At 42.2% G+C, this 25,304-nt stretch overlaps 1 protein-coding gene across 1 annotated transcript in view; it reads left to right on the forward strand.

Moving 5' to 3' along the window:
• LOC144892173 (uncharacterized) overlaps positions 1–13,970 on the forward strand; it is a 59,842-nt gene extending 45,872 nt beyond the window's left edge. Inside the window, exons 3-4 of the mRNA XM_078777435.1 lie at positions 9,301–9,413; positions 12,123–13,970. Coding sequence (XP_078633561.1) covers positions 9,301–9,413; positions 12,123–13,970 — 1,961 coding nt within the window. The remainder of the gene's footprint in view (positions 1–9,300; positions 9,414–12,122) is intronic.
• Positions 13,971–25,304: the final 11,334 nt, after the last annotated feature.

Below are 25,304 nucleotides of genomic sequence, written 5' to 3' on the forward strand. Positions count from 1 at the left end.
ACAGCTGTTCACCACCATCTCTTATCTTCCCCCATCCAAAACCTTGATCTTTTCTACCCCCGTTAATTCATCCCAGATCCACTTTTTTGAAATACCGACTTCTTTCCTGGAAGTCCTCGCTGTGTCCATGTGGTCTTTACCTCTCCCATCTTCCCACGCTTCCTCCCCCCAAGCCCTCTCCCTCCCACAGATCTTCCGATGTCCCTGTTCTCTACTACTGTTGTACTTGAGTGCTTCCCTCTCTCTCCCCTTCTTGTCTCCCGCTCCCTTTATGATATGTTTTCTTTGTGTCCTTTTTTTTTTTTTGTGATTACTGTTTGCTCTTACTCGAGCCTCGATCTTGTGTATATATATAGATATAAAGGCTTCTTCTTCTTCCTGAACGTCATCATACTTAACTCAGAAACATGATCAACGGTACATTCAGCAGCATATATTCAACTAAAAGGTAAAATGATGAGTTGACATTTGTGATGGATTCTGATTTGGATGTAATTGCTTTTCCATGATATTTGCCCTCATTTCAAATATGTTAATGTTTCTTTTTCACTTGAGCAACGCCGGGTACTCCAGCTATAAACACTTATTTACTTTACTCGGGTTACAAATACAACTTTGTCTGGGGGGCAACATAGGCTATGTGGCCACGGCCTCATTTGGGGGTGTGGGGCACCGGGAAAGGGGTGTAAATTATCTATGTAAATGTGTCCCGTGTGTCATGGTGGCAGAGGGTGTTACAATTTCCTTTTTTACCTGGGCAACACTGAGGTTAAAGCACTCTTTGCACGGTAAAGTTTTCCTCCTTCCCTTCCCCCCTCCCCCAAAACGTATGGGCCTGTCAAAGCTACCCCAACCCCAAAATACGTATATGTAGTATATCTTAGAGTCCCTGTATAGAGAGTTGCGACATGAAGAGTCCGAAAAAAAGTGGTCACGTGGTCTGTGGACGCCATGTTGTTTCCTGTCCGATCTTCACGTGTTTCTGGCCTTGCATTGAATACATACGAGGAACGCTCTATTTTATTGTCTCGCTTTGTTTGTTGTCTTTGATAATATTTAATAATGTGAGTATTGTCTTTAATACTCACACTCATTCTAATGACGCCAAATACTTAAGATCACACGCTGAGAAGACTCTCCTTGTCTGTAATAGAACTCATATGCCATACGGGGACAAAGCCTTTTGCAACTCAGTACCTGCCCCCTGGAACAAACTACCTATAACTATTCGGACCTCACACAACATAAAAACTTTCAAAGCAAAACTCAAAACACATTTATTTCCAAAGTAACTTAATTGTATTTTTTGAAAAGTAGCTTTGAGTCTTTTCTTCTAAGATTGTGTAATGTAAGTTGTAGTCTTCAAGATATGTTGTGAAGCGCTTTGTTCATTTCATGCTAAGGCGCTATATAAATACTGTTATTATTATTATTATTATTATTATTATTATTATGTACATGTATGTAATTTGGAATAGTTTAGATGTACACCATGCAACTAATTGTACATTGCTATGAAAAATGGGTATGTTTTACATGCATTCTCTCCCATTGCAAGTCTGGATTAGAATTTCTGGGCCTTTTATATAATTACAATTTAATTGTGCATATGTATTTCTCCCGGTGCGCCGACATGAAAAGTTAAATCACTTTTTAATTTTCATATTTAAAATCAACCTTTCTGTCATTTGTCAAGATGGTTTTAAGGCAATGAATGAAAATGCGTAAATTGGAGGAGCCTCTAAGCGCTTCGAAAAGAGAAGAAAGCCAACGAGATGAATATACAAATACAAATTATACAAGAAGAAAACCTAAGATATAATCAGATGTCGGCATTTTCAAATAAATGAGTCTTTAACAGAGATTTGAAAATGTTCAAATTGTCGGCTTTGTGTGCATGCATGCTAGTCAAGAAAGTAAGACGCAAGAGAGCAAGGTAGTCCAGAAAATGATAGGCACTTCCTGGCCCCTCTTTCCCTTTTATTCCTTTTCCCCCTCTCCTCCCTCTCCTCCCCACATAAAACTACATTTCTGAACAAAGATTATTGCAATAAACAAAATCCGATTCTTATCTTGGACGAAGAGAAAATCATATCAAAAGCGAGGGACACGGTGCAAATCACAAATTACACAATGTAGGCACTCAAATTTTGTACTCGGTTACGCACAATGTATACACACTAGCGGGCAGTGCACTAGTGCGTGGCACAAACAATGGAAACAAAATGGCTTCTCATTCCGGGTTGTCGTAACTCTCTCTATGGAGGGACTCCAGTATATCTTTCCCCTCCCTCCTCAACCTTCCCCTTCCACTCCCCTCACTCCCTTCCTCACGCCTCCCTCTCCTGCCTCCCCCCACCCCCACCCCCGGCAACGCCAGGTACTCCTGCTAGTAATCAATAAAGTTAGACTAGAACAGCACTTGATAGAGCGTATACCTCCGCCAGGCTAAACAGTTTATCTTTCATATCCCAATGATAGGCCAGATATACATTCGGACATGAACCAAAATCCAATCGGCTTGTTCTTGCCTCCTGACCAACTCATCCACCACGTTTTTGTTATAAGCCGTCCACAACTTTTTGAAATATGACGCTATATAGTTTTTGGTTCCATCATTCAATGGTGAAGAATGGGTTCCGGTTCCGGTCCCTCGAGCGATGGGGCTTGCTTTGATCTCTCCACGGCATCAAAGTTTGAGTGTTTTCCCGTTCGTTTCTTTGTCAAATTTCCGCTGCGTATTTTGTTGTGTATGTGTTATTGTGTGTTTCTATTTGGTTTTGGTTTTGTAGTTGTTGCAAATTTGTGTGTAATTAGTCGTTTCTTTGTTCGCGCCTCGTGCGGCCTGGTGTCTCGTGCGGCCTCCTCGTCTCGACTTGTGCCCCGCCCCCTATATTCGCGTTTGTTCTTTCACCTCTGCTCCTGCTTTCTCAAATCCACGTTCTCACTTAGAGACTTTTCCCAGATTGTTTTCATGGTGTTGTTTAAATATTTATTTAAATATGTTTAAACCGCAGCGCTGACCCCCCCCCCCCCCCCCCCCCCCCCCAGGATTTCCATGTTTTAAACGTTTCCCAGTGTGTACCCTGGATAAGAATAGGTACGCCGTATCCCTGCGTGTCGTAGGAGGCGACTAAGAGGGTTGGCGTCAGGAAGGGCATCCGGCCATAAAAAACATTGCCTCAAAAAGAGAACCATGACAATTACAACTACATGTGGGCAGGGTACAGCCCAAAGTGGAGATCGGTTTCTGAGGTTTGGGACATGGAATGTAGGGACAATGACAGCGAGATCAGGAGAAGTGGTGGAAGTATTGGTCAGAAGAAGAGTGGACATATGTTGTGTGCAAGAGATGAGATGGAAGGGAAGTGGTGTGAGAATGGTGAAGGGTAGGCAGGGACAGAAATACAAGTTTATGTGGCAAGGGTGCCCAGAAGGCGTGAATGGTGTTGGTGTCCTGTTTTCTGAAGAGTTTGTAGACAGTGTGGTGACTGTGACTAGAGTGAGTGATAGGTTGATGATGGTGAAAATGATGATTGGAAAGCTCTTGGTGAACGTCATCTCGGGATATGCTCCGCAGGTTGGTCGGAGCGATGAAGAGAAGGACAAGTTCTGGTGTGTGTTAGAGAAGCTGATGGAAAACGTGAAAGATGAGGAAGTTGTTGTGGTAGGAGGAGACCTAAATGGACATGTGGGAAGGAGTATGGATGGTTTTGACGGAGTTCATGGGGGTTACAGATATGGTGTGAGAAATGGAGAAGGTGAAAGGATTTTGGAGTTTGCTGATGGAGCTGATTTGTTGATTTGTAATACTCAGTTCAGAAAGAGGATAATAAGCTTGTTACATACACGTCAGGTGGGTCGACGACAACCGTTGACTACCTGATGGTGCGTAGGCGAGATAGGGGGCACCTCCGAGACACAAAGGTGATCCCGGGGGAGGAGGCTGTTTCACAGCACCACTTGGTTGTCTGCGACGTAAGGGTGAAAGGTGCGAGGAGAGCTCGGCGGGTGAAGTACCAACCGAGAATGAAGGTGTGGAGGCTGAAAGAGGTGACAGTAAGGGAGGCATTAAAAGAGAGGCTGAGTAGGGTCGAGGATGATGTGGTTGAGCTTGAAAGTGGTTGGATGTCAATGAAAGCTAGTCTGTTGGGAGCCGTTGGTGAGGTATGTGGATGGACAAAAGGACCACCGAGGCACTCGGAAACATGGTGGTGGGATGATGAAGTTGGAAAGAGGATTGACGAGAAGAGGAAGAAGTTCAAGGAGTGGCAGAAGGCGAAGGGTACGGGAGCGGAAACAGCAGAGCATGAAAGTTATAAGGCATCCAGGAAGGCTGCAAAGAAAGAGGTTGCAAAGGCGCAGGAGGCATGTAGGAAAATGTTCGGAGAACGCTTGGATTCGGAAGAGGGTCAGAAAGCAGTATTCAGGATTGCAAAGCAGATAGCGAAAGAGAGGTATGATGTGATGGGGGTGAGCTGCTTGAAGGATGAAGTGGGACAAATCGTTGTCGACCCAGATGGAATTAAAGGAAGATGGAAAAGATATATGGAAATGCTGTTGAATACAGAGAATGAATGGGATGGCAACATACAGAGTAACCCAGTTTTAGGACCAGCAGAGAAGATAACTGAGAAGGAAGTTGAGGAAGCGATAAAAGCAATGAAGGGTAGAAAAGCGGGAGGGCCGACGGGATTTGTGGGAGATATGTTGAAGGCAGCAGGAAGTTGGGGTGTGAAGAAAATGACAGAGATCTGTAATCTGGTGGTGAAAGAAGGCCGCATTCCAGTGGATTGGGAACTGAGTACCCTCGTCCCTCTATACAAGGGGAAAGGTGACCCTCTGGAGTGTGGCTCGTACCGAGCGATAAAGTTATTGGAGCATGGAATGAAGGTATTGGAAAGGGTGTTGGAGAGGAGGATAAGGAAGAAAGTGAAGATCGACGAAATGCAGTTTGGATTTATGCCAGGAAGAGGAACGACAGACGCGCTTTTCATTGTGAGGCAGTTGCAGGAGAAGTACATGGAGAAGAGGAAGAAGTTGTTTCTTGGGTTTGTTGATCTGGAGAAAGCATTCGATCGGGTTCCACGCAAAGTATTGACATGGGCATTGAGGAAGTTAGGAGTGGAGGAATGGTTGATCAGAGTAGTGATGGCAATGTACAAAAGAGCGCGCACAGCTGTAAGGACGAAGGACGGGAACAGTGGTGAGTTTGAGGTGAAGGTGGGAGTGCATCAGGGGTCGGTACTAAGTCCACTACTATTTGTAGCTGTGATGGAGGTGCTGGCTCAGAACATAAAGGAGGGTTTACCGTGGGAGTTGTTGTATGCAGATGATCTGGTGTTGATTGCGGAAAGTATGGATGGACTGAAGGAAAAGATTAACACGTGGAAGGAATGTATGGAGACAAAAGGTCTGAAGGTGAATATCGGAAAGACGAAGGTGATGGCAAGTGGTAAAGCATGTGGTGAGGTGGAAAGAACTGGGAAGTGGCCCTGTGCTGTGTGTAGGAAGGGTGTCGGAGTGAACTCCATTCAGTGTACAATGTGCGCTGAGTGGGTTCATCAAAAATGTAGTGGTCTGAGAGGGTCATTAACCAGTGTGGCAGCTACATTCAAATGTAAGGTGTGCACAGAGGGAGCTGCAGATGGAGGAAATGTTGAGTTGGATCTTGGAGACGGCGTGAAGCTGGAAGGTGTGAAAACATTTTGCTACCTCGGAGACATGCTGAATGGAGAAGGTGGATCAGACTCGGCAACGGTTGCTCGAGTGAGATGTGCATGGAAGAAGTTTCGGGAAATGAGTGGCATGCTGATGATGAGGGGAGTGTCGTTGAAGCTGAAGGGAAAGGTGTATGCTGCATGTGTGAGAAGTGTTATGATTTATGGGAGCGAGACATGGGTAATGAACGTAGAGCAGCAACGAAGGTTGGAAAGGGTGGAAATGCGAATGGTTCGACGGATGTGTGGAGTATCGTTGAGAGAGAGGAAGACAAATGATGAATTGCGAAAGATGATGGGAATAGAGCCTATGATTGATGCTGTGAAGAGGAACAGGTTGAGATGGTTTGGTCATGTGTTGAGGAAGGATGAAAGTGACTGGTTGAGAAGAGTGATGGAAATGAATGTAGAAGGAAGTAGAAGACGGGGAAGACCGAGAAAGACTTGGCTAAAGATGGTGGAAGAAGAAATGCGGGCAAGGGGGTTAACAAGGAGAGATGCAGAAAATAGGGCAAAATGGAGAAGATTATCATGGGGACCGCAAGGCTAACCCCCGCTCTAGCAGGGAAAATGGCCTTTAAAATGCATGTTGTTGTTGTTGTTGTGTACATGATGTGCATAATCCCATGGGAATAATTCAATGGTGAAGAATAACTTACAAAATCAAAAATTTCTCATGTCCGGATCCATTTTGGGATCTTCACCAAAATTCTTCTGTGTCAAACGCCCAAATTATCCATCACGTTTCATCCAAATCCGTCCACATCTTTTGAGATATCTTGTTCACAAACAAACAGACAAACGTTGTGCAGAACATGATACTTGTAAGGTCCACCCCACCCACCAAAAAAACGTTGCCATAGAAACATCAAATTGTTCATTTCATTAAGACTTAAATTGATGATCTTCACGGTTAAGATGGCTGACTTAAAATATTAGGGTCCTGAGATCGAGCCCCTCTCAAGACGATGAAGTAACACCAGGTGCATTGACTCAGCCTGTGATCCTTCCGAGGTCAGAATTCTTATGAACAGGACAAAGACATTATGGGACATCACTGTACTTTTTTTAGGAAATACAAACATTGCTAGAAAAGGATCAACATCATTTTTGTGATTTGAACATTGGCGACTCCAATATCCTGAGCTATGAGGGTTGTTTAAAAAGTTTAACAAACAAATGACAAACAAAATAGAATGTGTTAGCAAGATTAGTCGAGTAAAGAGACATCGATATAAACCAAGAAAACACACCTCAAAGAATACAGCAATAGAGATAATTGTATTTTGTTTTTTTAGAAAAATAACCTGCCTGACAAATCCTGGGTCATTATGACCCATTAATGCATTAACGTGACATTTTTTTTGGTAAAAAAAAAAGAAAATTCCCCAAATCCTGAGAGACCAAAAATAAAATGAAAAACCCCCCACATACACAGGAACATTTAGTACACTTCATTTTGAAACATTCATGAAAGGATGTGCATATAAACCTTTATGTAACAAATTGACGTACTCGGGAGGTCAATACGTTCCCCTTTGGTGGGTCGCGCCTTTTAGCACACAGATGTGACCGAGTGAAATTATCCGAGTGCTCAGGCAATCTTACACCTCCCCACTTACGATACACAGTGTGCAAATAGATGCCAATCCAGCAATACAATGCAAGTTCAAAAATGAATGGGCCTTAAACTTCCTGATAACATTGCGTACGGTGGACACAGCAACATCAAGATCTCTGGAGATGGATGTGTAGCCTTGAGATTGTCCATGCTTGGCTACAATCTTGTGTCTGACCTCCTCAGACAATTCTCTGGTTTTCTTTCTTTTCTCCATTCTCATTGCAATCCACACAGTGACACAAACCAGCAGAATGACTCCTTTTCTCTATTCAAACTGGTTGAATGAGTGATTTTTATATTGCAGGCACCTGCATCTCACCACAGGTGAGTTCAATTCCAAAGTAAAGGAGAATCACCTGCTTGAAATCTAATTATTTCTATCAACTTCTGAAAGGTGCCAATAATATTGTCCAGACCATTTTAGGATTTCTGTGTGGAATAAGCTAAGATTTAGTATTTTTTTCAGCATTTTGGGGTTTTTTTCCACTGGAAACCAAATAAATACAAATGTGGATACGAAAATATTTTTTAATTTGAACAATTTTCTGGAAGAGATGGTGCATTATTTGAAAAAATGCAAGGGTGCCAATACTTTTTAGCCGAGTGAGAATTCCAAATTCTGAAGCCTTGGCCTAGTGTCATTTGTGCTTATATCTTCTTTATTTATGGGACATCCTATGGACATAAATAAACACTATTTTACTCTGAGCAGGTTGCACATCATGTGCAGCGAATTTCACCTTACTGCACCTTGTAATTATTATTATTATTATTATTTTTAAACGCTTTTGTACAATGCCCTTGAGGCTGTTTGCAAGCCACCGTCTACAAGTCCAATACAAGAGATATAAGTACTCTTAATGGAAAATGTTTTTTATCTTTTTATATTTTTTATAATCTAATTTTTTTTTTATATGTAATAAATATTTTTAAATAAATATTCTTTATGGAAAACACACATTCGTGTTGAAGTATTGGCCTTTAAAACCTACCTTTATGAAGGAGGACAGACACCTGTACAAACACACAACTGACATTGTGTTTATTTGGTAGATATGTTTAGTTATAAATGTTATTTTATCATATCAGAGCGTTTATTAAAGTCACTTTAGTTGTTTACCAATCCCTGCAATAACTTTTTAAAAGAGAAAATTTATATTCGTCTTTTATGTTTACGAGACAAGTGTGAAATGTCATGGGACGGACATACAAGTAGGAAATGAAAATGTACTGATCGGGGTGAACAGCTGCAGTCCCATGGGTTACTATAAAGATATATGTTCTGCAGGCTGGTCAGGTGGCTGGGGCAAGCTTAAACAATGCCAACAACCACAAAATGCCAACAATACAAAAATGCCAACAAAAAAAGCAGCAACAACAACAACCACAAAATGACAACACAAAAATTTCAACAACAAAAGCAAAAGCAGCAGCAGCAACAACACAAATACTGCCCTGTTATATCAACTCGAAACACACAATTGAAAGGAACAATACCAAAGCATACAACAACACAAACAAATTTCCAGTCCATTCTGTAATCATTTTCATTGCTCTCCATAATTTTTATGCCAAGATATAATCGATTGTGAGTGGATCAAAGAAGTGGATCCAACCTCATACCAAATGGGACAGCTATAGTTAAGTGATGTTTCCTGAAAGGGGAACTCAAACGATGAGACTACCTCGACGATCATCTATCCCTTGATCCTCTAAAAAATAGATATGATGTGTCTTTTTCCGATTTATAAAGTGACCCATTTTGCTATTAAAAGGCTAAATCTTCTTCTTCTTCGTAAGGGGGAGGAGGTTTCGAATTAATTTTTTGCAGAGGTTTTTCCAAACAGCGAAAAAAATTCGAATTTCTGCAAAAAATATACCGTGTTGATGCATCTTTGGTGTACAAAACATTTGGAACACCTTCCCCTAATATTGAGTTGCTTCCTCTTTTGTCCTCAGAACAGCCTCAGTTCGTCGGGGCATCGACTCTACAAAGTGTCGAACGTGTTCCACAGGGATGTTGGCCCGTGTTGACTCCAATGCTTCTCAAAGTTGTGTCAAGTTGGCTGGAAGTGGATCTCTACTCGGAATAGCTCATTCCATCTCATCCCACAGATGCCCAATTGGATTGAGATCTGGTGACTGGGCAGGCCACTACAGTAAGCTGAATTCACTGTCATGTTCGTGAAACCATTCCTGGACAAGTTGTGGCATGGGACATTATGCTGCTGAAGAAATCTATTCGCAGATGGATACACTGCTGCCATGAAGGGATGCACCTGATTGGCAATGATGTTCACATATCTTGTGGCATTCAAACGTTGCTCCAATTTTATCAAGGGGCCCAATGTGTGCCATGAAAACACACCCCACACCCCACACCATCACCCCATCACACCACCACCACCACCACCACCACCCTGCAATGTTAGTCCAACAAGACCCACCACTAATTGCAACAGAAATGAAACCTCATGTATCTGTCGAAGATAAGTCAACCTTATAACATACCAAAAGTCTTGTAAAGTCTTTGGAGTCGAACATGGTGTATTTCGTGGATGAAAGTTGTCGATTTTAACTCATTTTCCATTAAATTGCCGAATTTTCAGATAGGCACAATTCGACCAATTTTCAAGATAAACCAACAAAATCACCATCTTTCCCTAGGTTTTCAGGGGCAATCTTTCATATGAACCACCTTTAGAGCCCATTTTCCCCACAGAGCGGAGGTTGGCCTTTTTTGGGCACAGTGGTCCCCTTTTTGAAGCAATGTTTTATGGCCCTTTTTTGGGCACCGTGGGCCCCTTTTTGAAGCAATGTTTTATGGCCCTTTTTTGGGCACCGTGGTCCCCTTTTTGAAGCAATGTTTTATGGCCCTTTTTTGGGCACCGTGGGCCCCTTTTTGAAGCAATGTTTTATGGCCCTTTTTTGGGCACCGTGGGCCCCTTTTTGAAGCAATGTTTTATGGCCCTTTTTTGGGCACCGTGGTCCCCTTTTTGAAGCAATGTTTTATGGCCCTTTTTTGGCACCGTGGTCCCCTTTTTGAAGCAATGTTTTATGGCCCTTTTTTGGGCACCGTGGTCCCCTTTTTGAAGCAATGTTTTATGGCCCTTTTTTGGGCACTGTGGTCCCCTTTTTGAAACAATGTTTTATGGCCCTTTTTTGGGCACCGTGGTCCCCTTTTTGAAGCAATGTTTTATGGCCCTTTTTTGGCACCGTGGGCCCCTTTTTGAAGCAATGTTTTATGGCCCTTTTTGGGGCACCGTGGTCCCCTTTTTGAAGCAATGTTTTATGGCCGGATGCCCTTCCTGGCGCCAACCCTGTTCGTCGCCTCTTGCGATACACAGGGGAATTACCAGTGAACTGGTACTCAATTTGCCGACCTCAGAAGGATGGCAGGCTGAGTCAACCCCCCTGGTGTTAATTCAGCGATTGACCGGGATTCGAACCCAGGATCCTCGGATCCCAAGCCGGCACCCTAACCGCTAAGCCAACACCAGGCAATCTTTTATATGGAAGTACTAAAAGTAGTGTTGGATGATTCCTTATGCCATATATGGGGGTACCCCTACCCCAAACCCGATCCTTCACAACTCAGAATTACAAATGTGCATAACTTCTCAACCATTCATCATACCCCCAAAAACTTGCTGTCTTTACCAATGTTTCTGGAGTCGACCTTTCATTTGGAAACATTTGAAAATACTTTGAGTCTTCTAATGCCCGCATTCGGGGTAACCCCCCCCCCCCCCTCCCTGAACTTTGACCAGCATCCCAGAATTACAATATGGCATAGCTTCTCATTATTAGTCCCCTACCGGTGTACAGCAGAGTGGACTATAGGTTTGCACGCCGTCCCTCCGTCCGTCAGTCCGTAAGTCCGTCAGTCCGTCACGTAAAGAACAGTTTTCCGGACTTTTTTTCGAAAAGCTTAATGCTCATGATTTCAAACTTGGTACATGGTTTCCTCAGGATAAGTTACAGGTCAAGTTCGAACTTCACGACGTTTCGATCGTTTTTGACAAAGTTACGGCACTTTGAACTTTGGTAATTTCCCCAACAGTTTTCCGGACTATAATTTGGAGTGCGGTAAGTCAAAGCTGTTAATATTCCTTGTTTTAACTCCAATTTACATTCGGTTTCCACTTTTAGTGAGAAGTAGGGGTCTGTGCAACCATTCCTGAACTTTATTTGGTGCAAATCGGATAATTTTTAGCCGAGTTACCTCAGACCGTGAGTTGGTAATTATATAATTCACACAGTGCAATACGTGCAGGCTGCTCCATGGAGCGACCTTGCGGGCTTATTTTGCCTCCGATTTACATTTTGTTTCCACTTTTAGTGAGAAGTAGCGGTCTGTGCAACCATTCATGAACTTTATTTGGTGAAAATCGGATAATTTTTAGCCGAGTTACCTCAGAACGTGAGTTGGTAATTATATAATTCACACTGCCGGTAGCGGACATGTATTGCAGCGCAATACTCGGAATGCTTGTTCTTCTTGTGTTTTGTTTAAGTCTTGACCCTGTCACATGACCAGCCTGCAGTACACCTGGCTTTATAACAACCAATGGGATTCAGTTGTCCCAGCAATGATTATCTGAGCCTCTGGATTCACGAAACACACAAAATCAACAACAATGATATTTAAAAACGACATCATCATTATCAAAATCAGAACAACGACAAAAGCAAAATAATCCCCGAATATAAAAACAAATAATCACTGGAGGTAAATAATTTAATATAATTACCGGATGTACTTCAGATATAATTTGTAGTTTGATTTTGATTTTACCAAACTTACAATCCTGGGTCTGGACAACAACAAGCTCCAGTCTCTTCCTAGTGGAGTGTTTGATAAATTTACACAAGTCACGTATCTGGATCTGCAACAAAACAAGCTCCAGTCTCTCCCTAATGGAGTGTTTGATAAATTTACACAACTCACATATCTGGATCTGCAACAAAACAAGCTCCAGTCTCTCCCTAACGGAGTGTTTGATAAACTTACACAACTCACATATCTGGATCTGCAACAAAACAAGCTCCAGTCTCTCCCTAACGGAGTGTTTGATAAATTTACACAACTCACATATCTGGATCTGCAACAAAACAAGCTCCAGTCTCTCCCGAACCGAATGTTTGATAAACTTACACAACTCACATATCTGGATCTGCAACAAAACAAGCTCCAGTCTCTCCCTAATGGAGTGTTTGATAAACTTACACAACTCACATATCTGGATCTGCAACAAAACAAGCTCCAGTCTCTCCCTAATGGAGTGTTTGATAAACTTACACAACTCACATATCTGGATCTGCAACAAAACAAGCTCCAGTCTCTCCCTAATGGAGTGTTTGATAAACTTACACAACTCACATATCTGGATCTGCAACAAAACCACCTCCAGTCTCTCCCTAACGGAGTGTTTGATAAACTTACACAACTCACATATCTGGATCTGCAACAAAACCACCTCCAGTCTCTCCCTAATGGAGTGTTTGATAAACTTACACAACTCACATATCTGGATCTGCAACAAAACAAGCTCCAGTCTCTCCCTAATGGAGTGTTTGATAAACTTACACAACTCACATATCTGGATCTGCAACAAAACAAGCTCCAGTCTCTCCCTAACGGAGTGTTTGATAAACTTACACAACTCACATATCTGGATCTGCAACAAAACAAGCTCCAGTCTCTCCCTAATGGAGTGTTTGATAAACTTACACAACTCACATATCTGGATCTGCAACAAAACCACCTCCAGTCTCTCCCTAACGGAGTGTTTGATAAACTTACACAACTCACATATCTGGATCTGCAACAAAACAAGCTCCAGTCTCTCCCTAATGGAGTGTTTGATAAACTTACACAACTCACATATCTGGATCTGCAACAAAACAAGCTCCAGTCTCTCCCTAACGGAGTGTTTGATAAACTTACACAACTCATATATCTGGATCTGCAACAAAACAAGCTCCAGTCTCTCCCGAACCGAATGTTTGATAAACTTACACAACTCACATATCTGGATCTGCAACAAAACAAGCTCCAGTCTCTCCCGAACCGAATGTTTGATAAACTTACACAACTCACATATCTGGATCTGCAACAAAACAAGCTCCAGTCTCTCCCTAATGCAGTGTTTGATAAACTTACACAACTCACATATCTGGATCTGCAACAAAACAAGCTCCAGTCTCTCCCTAATGGAGTGTTTGATAAACGTACACAACTCACATATCTGGATCTGCAACAAAACAAGCTCCAGTCTCTCCCTAACAGAGTGTTTGATAAACTTACACAACTCACATATCTGGATCTGCAACAAAACAAGCTCCAGTCTCTCCCTAATGGAGTGTTTGATAAACTTACACAACTCACATATCTGGATCTGCAACAAAACAAGCTCCAGTCTCTCCCTAATGGAGTGTTTGATAAACTTACACAACTCACATATCTGGTTCTGCTCAACAACCAGCTGAAGTCCCTCCCTAACGGAGTGTTTGATAAATTAACCAGTCTAACACATCTATATCTGTACAACAACCAGCTGAAGTCTCTTCCTGTCCCTTCTCTTGTCAAAATCTGTGCGAGCTCCATTGCTCTGATCAAGAGTTAACTTATTCCCAAACAGCTCCTACAAACTATCATGGATTTCCATTATTCCCGAGGGATTATGCACATTATGTACAAGTTGTTTAAAATATAAACATTAATGTAAAGCAATGTGTGCATGAAAGGAAATGGTAACCCCCCCCTGTTGTATTCATGGTTAAAAATAAACGGTTGATATGGAATTTCTTTATTTTAATTTTCCACAATTCCTCTCAAAATAAACTCACAAAATCAACAACAATGATATTTGACAAACTACAACATTATTATTATTATCAAAATCCTGAACAACTACAAAAGACAAATAATCCCCAAATACAGACTTGGCATTTAAAATGGCATTTTTTTTGTGGGGGTGAACTTACTTTTCAAGATGACTTAGAACCAAAAGTTCATTGGAATTATGTTGAAATTATTCTAGATTTTGTTAATGTGACCTTTAAAAGAAACAAAAACCACATTTGACATTTCGAAGCAAATAAATTGATCCTTGAACGTGACGTAAACTGATATCGAACTCAATTCATGGACAGTACTGTGTTAAACTTCTGTACGTTTTCCAGAAGTATCTCTTTATTTTACACATGAGCCAAAAAAAATTTCAACAAAAACAAAAGTTAAATCATGACTGGGATTACGAACAGTAAAATTACAGTTCAGTACTTCGTGTAACCCCCACGAGCATTCAGGAGAGCACGTACACGTTGAGGCATGCTGTTCACGAGATTTGCCAAGGTTTGGACATGAATCGTTTGCCATGCAGTGACAATAGCCTGCTGCAATTCACGCACAGAGGTCGGCTGCTGGTCCAAGTGGTCGATTTGACGCGTTAATTCTGCCCACAAGTTCTCTATCGGATTCATATCCGGGGACATGGCAGGCCACTCCATATGCTCTACACCACGGTCAGCAAGAAAGTGTTGGATCATGCGAGCACGATGAGGCCGTGCATTGTCATATTGGAAGACAAAGTTTCCTCGAAAGGCTGCACGAGAAAATGGAAGCAATGTTTCTTCCAGAATGACCCTGTACTTGAACTGGTTCAGGTTTCCATTCAGAACAACTAGGTCAGTTTTGCCCCCTGCATGAAAAGCAGCCCAAACGGTCACCCCACCACCTCCAGCTTGGACTCTTGGCACTATACAATCTTCGTTGTCGGCTTCATGCACTTGTCTGCACACTCGGACGCGGCCATCTTGACGATAGACCAGAAATATAGACTCGTCACTGAAGGTCACGTGATTCCAGGGGCCTGGCTGCCATTGATGGTGCTCTCTGGCCCATTGCAATCGGCGCTGGCTGTGTTGTCTGGCCAGGCGTGGCTTTCTCAGGGGACGCCTGGAACGATAGCCTGCTTGAACCAATTTGTTGGTTGACTAGCCTTCTGGATACAGGCACATTTGTCAGTTGCTGCCACTCAGCCCTAAGCCGATTAGCTGACTTGGTACGGCCATTGCAGACTAACCGGTGCAGCTGGCGATCATCTCTCCTTGTGATTATGCGGGGACGTCCTGGCCTCGGTATTGGAGTAGGGACACCCCTCTGAGCATTTCGTTTCAGGATCTTTGACACCTGACCTCGAGTGATGCCATACTGCCAAGCAATAGCACGCTGTCATGCCGGAATTTCGTAAAGCCACCACTCCATGACAAACAGCATTGTCAAGTTGACGGACCATCTCCAGAGGAAGCGGCAATAACTTTTGTAGACGTGCAGCAGTTGTTTTCCACTAATAGAGAACCAACAACCCTTATATACCCGATTGTGAAGCCAATCGTCAAATGTACCTGTCCTTATATTTTGTCACGCCACCTGTGATATTATCCTGTTATTGACTTCTTGCTGCGAAAGACAATCAGTGACATGGTTATTTTGACAAAGAAATCACCGAAGCGTAAAAGAACCTCACCAGATTGATATACTGAGTTCAGAAAGTAAACCCAAGTCAAGAAAAGAAAAAAAAATTCCATATTAAATGCCAAGTCTGTATATGAACAAATAGTCACTGAGAGTAAATAATTAAATGTCATTACCGGATGTACTTCAGATATAATTTGTAGTTTAATTTTGAAGTTACCAAACTAACAATCCTGGATCTGCACATCAACCAGCTCCAGTCTGTTCCTGATTCCATTCGATAACAAACTCATTTAAAATTAGAACGGCACTCAGAAGAGAGCATACCTCTGCCAGGTGAACAGTTCACGTTTTGTATCCTAGAGAAGACCAGAAAATCACAATACAGAATCACATTGAATCAAAATCAATCACCAGCATCACCATAGCAATGAACAACACAATACAACACAACACAACAACAATGAACAACATCTCTCTGACCCTCTTGAAAATCCTCTCCACCTCTTTGCTGATGACTCCACTCTCTGCCGCTCCATTCCTCATCCTTCAGATCGGCAATCTACAGCCTCCTCACTCTCTGCAGACCTGGACAAAATCACAGACTGGTCAAACAAGTGGAACATGTCTTTCAATCCTGACAAATCTCACTCTCTTACTATGTCTCTCCGAAAAGACCGACTGGAAAATCCTCCCATCGACTTTCTCAACAATCCTCTCCAAGAAGTTCTGTCGCTCAAGATTTTGGGTCTCACTATCTGCCATGATCTTTCCTGGGAAAACCACATTTCCAAGCTAGCCTCCAAAGCCAGTCGCCGACTGGGCATCCTCCGTCGTGCGAAGTCCTTCCTTGGCACACCTGAGCTCCTCACCACATACAAGGCTTTCATCCACAGCTCAATGGAATACTGTTCCCCCCTCTGGGCCGGTGCTCCTGCCTCACACCTAGCTCCTCTTCACGCTGTTGAAACCAAAGCGTTCAGAATCATTGGAATCTCCTGCGATGAAACTAACTCCGGGGGCCTTTCACTCACTCACCGCAGGCAGGTTGGTGGTCTTTCTGTCTTCTACCGACTCCTCTCCGGCCTTGCTCCCCCAGCTCTCTCTGTGCTCTGTCCCCCTGATATTCCTGCAGGTCGCACAAGATCTACCAGCAACCCTCTTATGGTTAAACTGCCAAAATCTAGGCTCTCTGCTAACCTTCACTCCTTCATTCCTCTTTTCTCCCACCTCTGGAACAAACTCCCCCACTCCCCTTAATCCCACTCCACCCACCAGGTCTTTAAAACAGCTGTTCACCACCATCTCTTATCTTCCCCCATCCAAAACCTTGATCTTTTCTACCCCCGCTAATTCACCCCAGATACACTTTTTTGAAATACCACTTTCTTTCCTGGAGGTCCTTGCAGTGTTCATATGTTTTATACCTCTCCCACCTCCCCCCAAGCCCTCCCCCTCCCACATTTCTCCCGATGTCCCTGCTCTCAAATGTTGTGTTTGTGTCCTTCCTCCTCTCTCCCCATCTTGTCTACCACTCCCCTTATTTTGTGTTTTATGTGTCGGTTTGACTTTTTGTGTGATTAATGTTGGCTCTCTCACGAGCCTCGATCTTGTATACAAAAAAAAAAAAAAGGCTTGAAGAAGAAATCTTTCATGAGATTGAACACATCGATTGCTTTTGTGGTTGTCAGCGGTTCACAAAACAAGAATTCTTCCATCACTTCTTTCTCCTTCACGTACTGCACAAATACCAACAACTGACCACAAAAACGGACTTTAGTTGACTCACCTAACTGAAGACTCACTTGGACAGGACTGGCTTTGATGTCTGCGATCACCTGCTGCAAGATATCTCTACTCATGTCACCAATCCTGGAACGGATAATGTCATTTGACAAGGGTACCTGTTGAACTTTATTTTGTGTCTCAGGCCCCAACAATACTTTTTGTATTCCCCAACACTATTTTGGGGCAGCGTGTGTCGTACCCCCAGCTTGGAGGTGTTGTACCACCAGGGGGTACAGGTACTCCTGGTTAAGAACCGATGTTGTAAAGTGTAATGCTCATTGTAATTCTAAACGGTAATTCTAAAGTTTAATTCTAAAGGGTAATTCTAAAGGGTAATTCTGAAGGGTAATTCTGAAGGGTAATTCCAAAGAGTAATTCCAAAGGGTAATCCTAAAGGGTAATTCTCAATGGTAATTCCAAAGGTTAATGCTAAAAGGTAATTTTAAACGGTAATTCCAAAGGTTAATGCTAAAAGGTAATTCTAAACGGTAATTCTAAAGGTTAATGCTAAAAGGTAATTCTAAACGGTAATTCTAAAGGTTAATGCTAAAAGGTAATTCTAAACGGTAATACCAAAGGGTAATTCCAATGGGTAATTCTAAACGGTAATTCCAAAGGTTAATGCTAAAAGGTAATTCTAAACGGTAATTCCAAAGGTTAATGCTAAATGGTAATTTTAAATGGTAATTCCAAAGGTTAATGCTGAAAGGTAATTCTAAACGGTAATTCTAAAGGTTAATGCTAAAAGGTAATTCTAAACGGTAATTCCAAAGGGTAATTCCAATGGGTGATTCTAAAGGTTAATGCTAAAAGGTAATTCTAAACGGTAATACCAAAGGGTAATTCCAATGGGTAATTCTAAACGGTAATTCCAAAGGTTAATGCTAAAAGGTAATTCTAAACGGTAATTCCAAAGGTTAATGCTAAAAGGTAATTCTAAACGGTAATTCCAAAGGTTAATGCTAAAAGGTAATTCTAAACGGTAATTCCAAAGGGTAATTCCAATGGGTAATTCTAAAGGTTAATGCTAAAAGGTAATTCTAAACGGTAATTCCAAAGGTTAATGCTAAAAGGTAATTCTAAACGGTAATTCCAAAGGTTAATGCTAAAAGGTAATTTTAAATGGTAATTCCAAAGGTTAATGCTAAAAGGTAATTCTAAACGGTAATTCCAAAGGTTAATGCTAAAAGGTAATTCTAAACGGTAATTCCAAAGGTTAATGCTAAAAGGTAATTTTAAACGGTAATTCCAAAGGTTAATGCAAAAAGGTAATTCTAAACGGTAATTCCAAAGGTTAATGCTAAAAGGTAATTCTAAACGGTAATTCCAAAGGTTAATGCTAAAAGGTAATTTTAAACGGTAATTCTAAAGGTTAATGCTAAAAGGTAATTCTAAATGGTAATTCCAAAGGTTAATGCTAAAAGGTAATTCTAAACGGTAATTCCAAAGGTTAATGCTAAAAGGTAATTCTAAACGGTAATTCTAAAGGTTAATGCTAAAAGGGAATTTTAAACGGTAATTCCAAAGGTTAATGCCAAAAGGTAATTCTAAATGGTAATTCCAAAGGTTAATGCTAAAAGGTAATTCTAAACGGTAATTCCAAAGGTTAATGCTAAAAGGTAATTTTAAACGGTAATTCCAAAGGTTAATGCGAAAAGGTAATTTTAAACAGTAATTCCAAAGGTTAATGCTAAAAGGTAATTCTAAACGGTAATTCCAAAGGTTAATGCTAAAAGGTAATTCTAAATGGTAATTCCAAAGGTTAATGCTAAAAGGTAATTTTAAACGGTAATTCCAATGGTTAATGCTAACCCTGGTGTTGGGCTAGCGGCTAGGGTGCCGGCTTAGGATTACCTAGGATCCTGGGTTTGAATCCCGGTCGATCGCTGAATTAACGCCAGGGGGGTTGACTCAGACTGTCATCCTTCCGAGGTCGGCTAATTGAGTACCGGCTCACTGGTAATTCCCTGCTTGTCGTTAAAGGCGGCAAAAAGGGTTGGCATCAGGAAGGGCATCCGGCCGTAAAACATTGCTTCAAAAAGGGGACCCGAAAAACAACAACAAGCACGGTTCCCGAAAAAGGCCAACCCCCGCTTTGCAGGGGAAAAATGGCCTCTAAAGGTGGTTATATATATTTATAATGCTAAAAGGTAATTCTAAACGGTAATTCTAAAGGTTAATGCTAAAGGGTAATTATAAAGGGTAATTCTAATTGGTAATTCGCATGGGTAATTCTAAAGGTTAATTGTAAAGAGTTATTCGTAATGGGTTATAAAGGGTAATTATAAAGGGTAATTTTGAAGGATAATTTGTGTTTTTTGAAGGATAATAAACACTAAAGTGTTTTTGTCATGGCTTCAAAAGAGTGCCAAAGGGTAATTATAATGGGTAATTATTATGGGCTATAAATGGTAATTATAAAGGGTAACTAGAACGGCCACTTTATACCTGCTGGCAGTGATGACAGATTTCCTCCGCCTTCCTGCTTTCACACAACCCCTTTTGGACACAACCCCCCTTTGACACTTCATACAACACCTTTTTGACACAACCCCGCTTTGACCCAACCCCGTTTCATCATAAATAAAGCCACACTGAAAAGTCACATGGCTGGAGAAGATAATATGTGGAGTTTCTTCTACTTCACGTAATAATAACTGCTACCTTCCAAACCGTACAACCAATCATACTGAAATTTAAAACGCTTGTTCCACTAAGTTTTACGTTGATCAATCTGGTAGTTCAAGATTATTTTTTTTACATATATCCCTTTAGTTATTTATGGCTGCAAAACCATGTGACCTGTTGCAAATTCTGAAAGGCCATTTTAGCACGAAGACATGTGGAGCATACTTGTGAAGTTTGTGACAAGGAAGAATCGGTTCGATTTTGGTAAAGATCCGAATCTGGATCCGGCCAGCAGAATGTTTTGAGTGATTATTCACCATTGAGTGATATGGCCGACCAGGTGGAGGTATACTCTCGACTGAGTGCCGTTGTAGTTTATACTGTGTATACAATCCAAACATAAAACATGAACTATGTTTCAATAACCACAATCGATCACTTCAATCCAGATTACCCAGAGTGGCAACATGTGGGAACCATAGCTCGGTTACACAGATTGTCTTTTACATGATCAATGGTTGGAGGAATGGATGGATGGATGGATGAGTGAATGAGGGTAAGTAGAGATGGATGGATGAGTGAATGAGGGGAAGTAGAGATGGATGGATGAGTGAATGAGGGGAAGTAGAGATGGATGGATGAGGGAATGAGGGGAAGTAGAGATGGATGGATGAGTGAATGAGGGGAAGTAGAGATGGATGGATGAGTGAATGAGGGGAAGTAGAGATGGATGGGATGAGTCGAAGAAGGGGGAGTAGAGATGGATGGGATGAGTCGAAGAAGGGGGAGTAGAGATGGATGGGATGAGTCGAAGGAAGGGGAGTAGAGATGGATGGGATGAGTCGAAGAAGGGGAAGTAGAGATGGATGGATGAGTGAATGAGGGGGAGTAGAGATGGATGGGATGAGTCGAAGGAGGGATGGATAATCTTGAAGGAATAGTTTTGTTGGCTGCTGAATCTCGGGTAAGATGACCTGGATCAACCTTCGATGGATCAAACTATTTACGTACAACATTGAGCTTGGAAAGGACATTGACAGCAGGTCCATGGATCCCATGTTGTTTGCCATGTGGAAGAACAACAAGATCATGAAAGGGATCCGTTGTGATATTTGTCTTAATTCCAAAGAATTCAGGTCTCTCAGTTCTGTTGATTGTGGTTTTAGTGTCATTTTGTTACATTTGCCTGGTCCTGGCATCTTTCCTCCTTTCATTATCAAATGACATGCTTTGCAGATCCACATTTTTCCATCTGCAGAACTTCCAGACAAGTGTAATATTTCATTTGAAAGATCTACAGGAGCTTTATTAAAGCTGTTTTTTTTGGAAAGCAAAACAGAAACTCCATACATGAGGTGGTGACATGAGCAACATGCGTGTAGTTTGCATCAGCTCACACTTTCATGAGATAATATGAAATTACTTTGTCAAATTCAGGAATAAACGATTAATTTGAAAGTTATTTTTAAATGCACGGTTTAGGAAGGTGCGGTACCTGTGTTACTTCTCTCAAAATTAAATATGAAATTCATCAGTTTGATGTTTTTCCAAGAACATGTCACAGTGTCTGGCGCTCGTCGGTGAGCACATCCTCACATTTTGGAGAGGAAACGGACCGGGCAAGTGTGAACACACAAACGGACACACAGACACCGGATCAGTGTTATGTTATTAGACAGATGGTCCAAATATAGCTGATTCACCTGTTGGGTCAAATCAGGTCTGCGTAATTCACCTGTTGGGAATAATCAGGTCTGAGTGATTCACCTGTGAGATGTCATCAAATCAGAATGATTCACCTGCTCGGTATCATCAGATCAGAATGATTCACCTGCTCGGGATCATCAGATCAGAATGATTTACCTGCTCGGTATCGTCAGATCAGCATGATTCACCTGATAGGTATTATCAAATCAGAATGATTCACATTCGAGGTATCATCAGGTCAGAATGATTCACCTGATAGGTATTATCAAATCAGAATGATTCACCTGCTTGGTATCGTCAGATCAGAATGATTCACCTGCTTAGTATCATCAGATCAGAATGATTCACCTGCTCGGGATCATCAGATCAGAATGATTTACCTGCTCGGTATCGTCAGATCAGAATGATTCACCTGATAGGTATTATCAAATCAGAATGATTCACCTGCTCGGTATCATCAGATCAGAATGATTCACCTGCTCGGGATCATCAGATCAGAATGATTTACCTGCTCGGTATCGTCAGATCAGAATGATTCACCTGATAGGTATTATCAAATCAGAATGATTCACCTGCTCGGTATCATCAGGTCAGAATGATTCACCTGATAGGTATTATCAAATCAGAATGATTCACCTGCGAGGTATCATCAAATCAGAATGATTCACCTGATAGGTATTATCAAATCAGAATGATTCACCTGTGAGGGAGGTATCATCAGGTCAGAATGATTCACCTGATAGGTATTATCAAATCAGAATGATTCACCTGTTGGGTATCATCACGTCCAAGCTGCTTCCATGTTTCACCTAAAGACTTCACCAACATGTTTTTTGGTATAAAAACTCCTGAGGTCCATGATATGATGAGGATGAACTTTGGTGTTTTTCGTTGTGGTGTCGCCACTGATCTTGTTCCTTTCATTTGTGGGTATTTTATGTTTTTACAACACCTGGTGGAAGGTCTTTATTCTTCTTGTGTTTTCTTTAAGTCTTGACCCAGTCACGTGACCAGCCTTCAGTACACCTGGCTTTATAACATCCAATGGGCCCGCATTCGTCCCAGCAATGATTATCTGACCCTCTGGATTCACAAAACACACAAAATCAACAATAATGATGTTTAAAAACTACAACATTATTATTATCTATCTATAATTCCAGTAATCTCTGTGTGTCTGTGTGTCTGTGTGTCTGTGTGTCTGTGTGTCTGTGTGTTTGTCTGTGACCGCTGTTTCTCGACAACCACGGGTCCGATATACTTTAAACTTGCCAGGTATATTGCTGGGGACCCGAGGATGTGCCTTTTCAAGGTTTCATATTAATCGGACAAGTACTTACCGAGCTATGTCCAAAAAACGCTTCAACCAATCAGAGAGCAGCGAGCTATCACGTGTGCCGAACGTGGCGATCAGACTCTGCCTCGGACGGCACATTTGACAGCGTATTCATTTATTTCACGTTGGAAAACTATGTTGCCGTTAAACTATGTTTTAAAACGAATTCAAACTGCGATTAAATTAAAACGATTCATCGTAACTGCGATTTGCGAACTTCCGGACAGTGAAGACTTCACTTCCGGCAGCCAATCACAGAACGCTTTGTTGCGTAGGCGTGGCCGATGTGAGACGAGCGGAGCTGAGCGCGTTACGAGCTGACCGCCATTACGGTACGTAATTCGATTTCTTATGCGCATTATTTCTCCCAATTCAGTCAGAGCGAAGGGCGGAAGCGAAGAGCGTTGTTTTTTTTGTTTACGGGCGTACGGGCGGGGTAGAGCGTACGGGTAGCGTTTTTTTTTTTTTTTGGCAAGGAACGGGCACCCACGTACGGGCAATGCCCTAGTTATCAAAATGAGGACAACTACAAAAGCCAACAAGTGAATCCTCTTGGATTGCGCTGAGGTTCGGGCATGGAATTTCTAGGAGGAAGTATAATTTGTATGCAATGAAAGTACATGTAATATGGGATCGAGTAAGATCGAGTAAGCTTCACCAGTGCGCGTGCGCGAATTTACGTCACGTCGGCAGCGAGAAGGCGTTCCCCAACACGAACCAATCAGGAACTGCCACGCCCACTTATATGATCTCAGAATTCCTGTGACAGGAATTAGCGTTACACTGGCTGGAAGTCATTCGCTAGAGGCGCTTCCTCAGCGCCAATCACCAGTGCGCGTGCGCGAATTTACATCACGTCGGCAGCGAGAAGGCGTTCCCCAACACGAACCAATCAGGAACTGCCACGCCCACTTATATGATCTCAGAATTCCTGTGACAGGAATTAGCGTTACACTGGCTGGAAGTCAATCGCTAAAGGCGCTTCCTCAGCGCCAATAATCCCCAAATATAAAAACAAATAATCAAAACAACAACAACAACAGGCATTTTAAGGCCATTTTCCTTGCAAGAGCGGGGGTTAGCCTTGCGGTCCCCATGACAATCTTCTCCATTTTGCCCTATTTTCTGCATCTCCCCTTGTTAACCCCCTTGCCCGCATTTCTTCTTCCACCATCTTTAGCCAAGTCTTTCTCGGTCTTCCCCGTCCTCTACTTCCTTCTACATTCATTTCCATCACTCTTCTACACCAGTCGCTTTCAACCTTCCTCAACACATGACCAAACCATCTCAACCTGTTCCTCTTCACAGCATCCATCACAGGCTCTATTCCCATCTTCTTTCGCAATTCATCATTTGCCTTCCTCTCTCTCAACGATACTCCACACATCCACCGAACCATTCGCATTTCCACCCTTTCCAGCCTTCGTTGCTGCTCTACGTTCATTACCCATGTCTCGCTCCCATAAATCATAACACTTCTCACACATGCAGCATTCACCTTTCCCTTTAGCTTCAACGGCACTCCCCTCCTCGTCAGCATGCCAGTCAGTTCCCGAAACTTCTTCCATGCACATCTCACTCAAGCAACCGTTGCCAAGTCTGATCCACCTTCTCCATTCAGCACATCTCCTAGGTAACAAAAATGTTTTAACACCTTCCAGCTTCACGCCGTCTCCAAGATCCAACTCAACATTTCCTTCATCTGCAGCTCCCTCTTTGCACACCGAACACTTGATTGTAGCTGCCACACTGGTTAATGACCCTCTCAAACTACTACATTTTTGATGAACCCACTCAGCACACATTGTACATTGAATGGAATTCACTCCGACACCCTTCCTGCACAAAGCACATGGCCACTTCCCAGTTCTTTCCACCTGACCACATGCTTTACCACTTGCCATCACCTTCGATTTTCCGATATTCACCTTCAGACCTTTTGTCCACCTACATTACTTCCACTTGTTCATCTTCTCCTTCAGTCCATCCATACTTTCTGCAATCAACACCAGATCATCTGCA

This window comes from Myxine glutinosa, chromosome 5 (assembly GCF_964187855.1).
Source record: "Myxine glutinosa chromosome 5, kmMyxGlut1.1, whole genome shotgun sequence".
Classification (NCBI taxonomy): Eukaryota; Metazoa; Chordata; class Myxini; order Myxiniformes; family Myxinidae; genus Myxine; species Myxine glutinosa.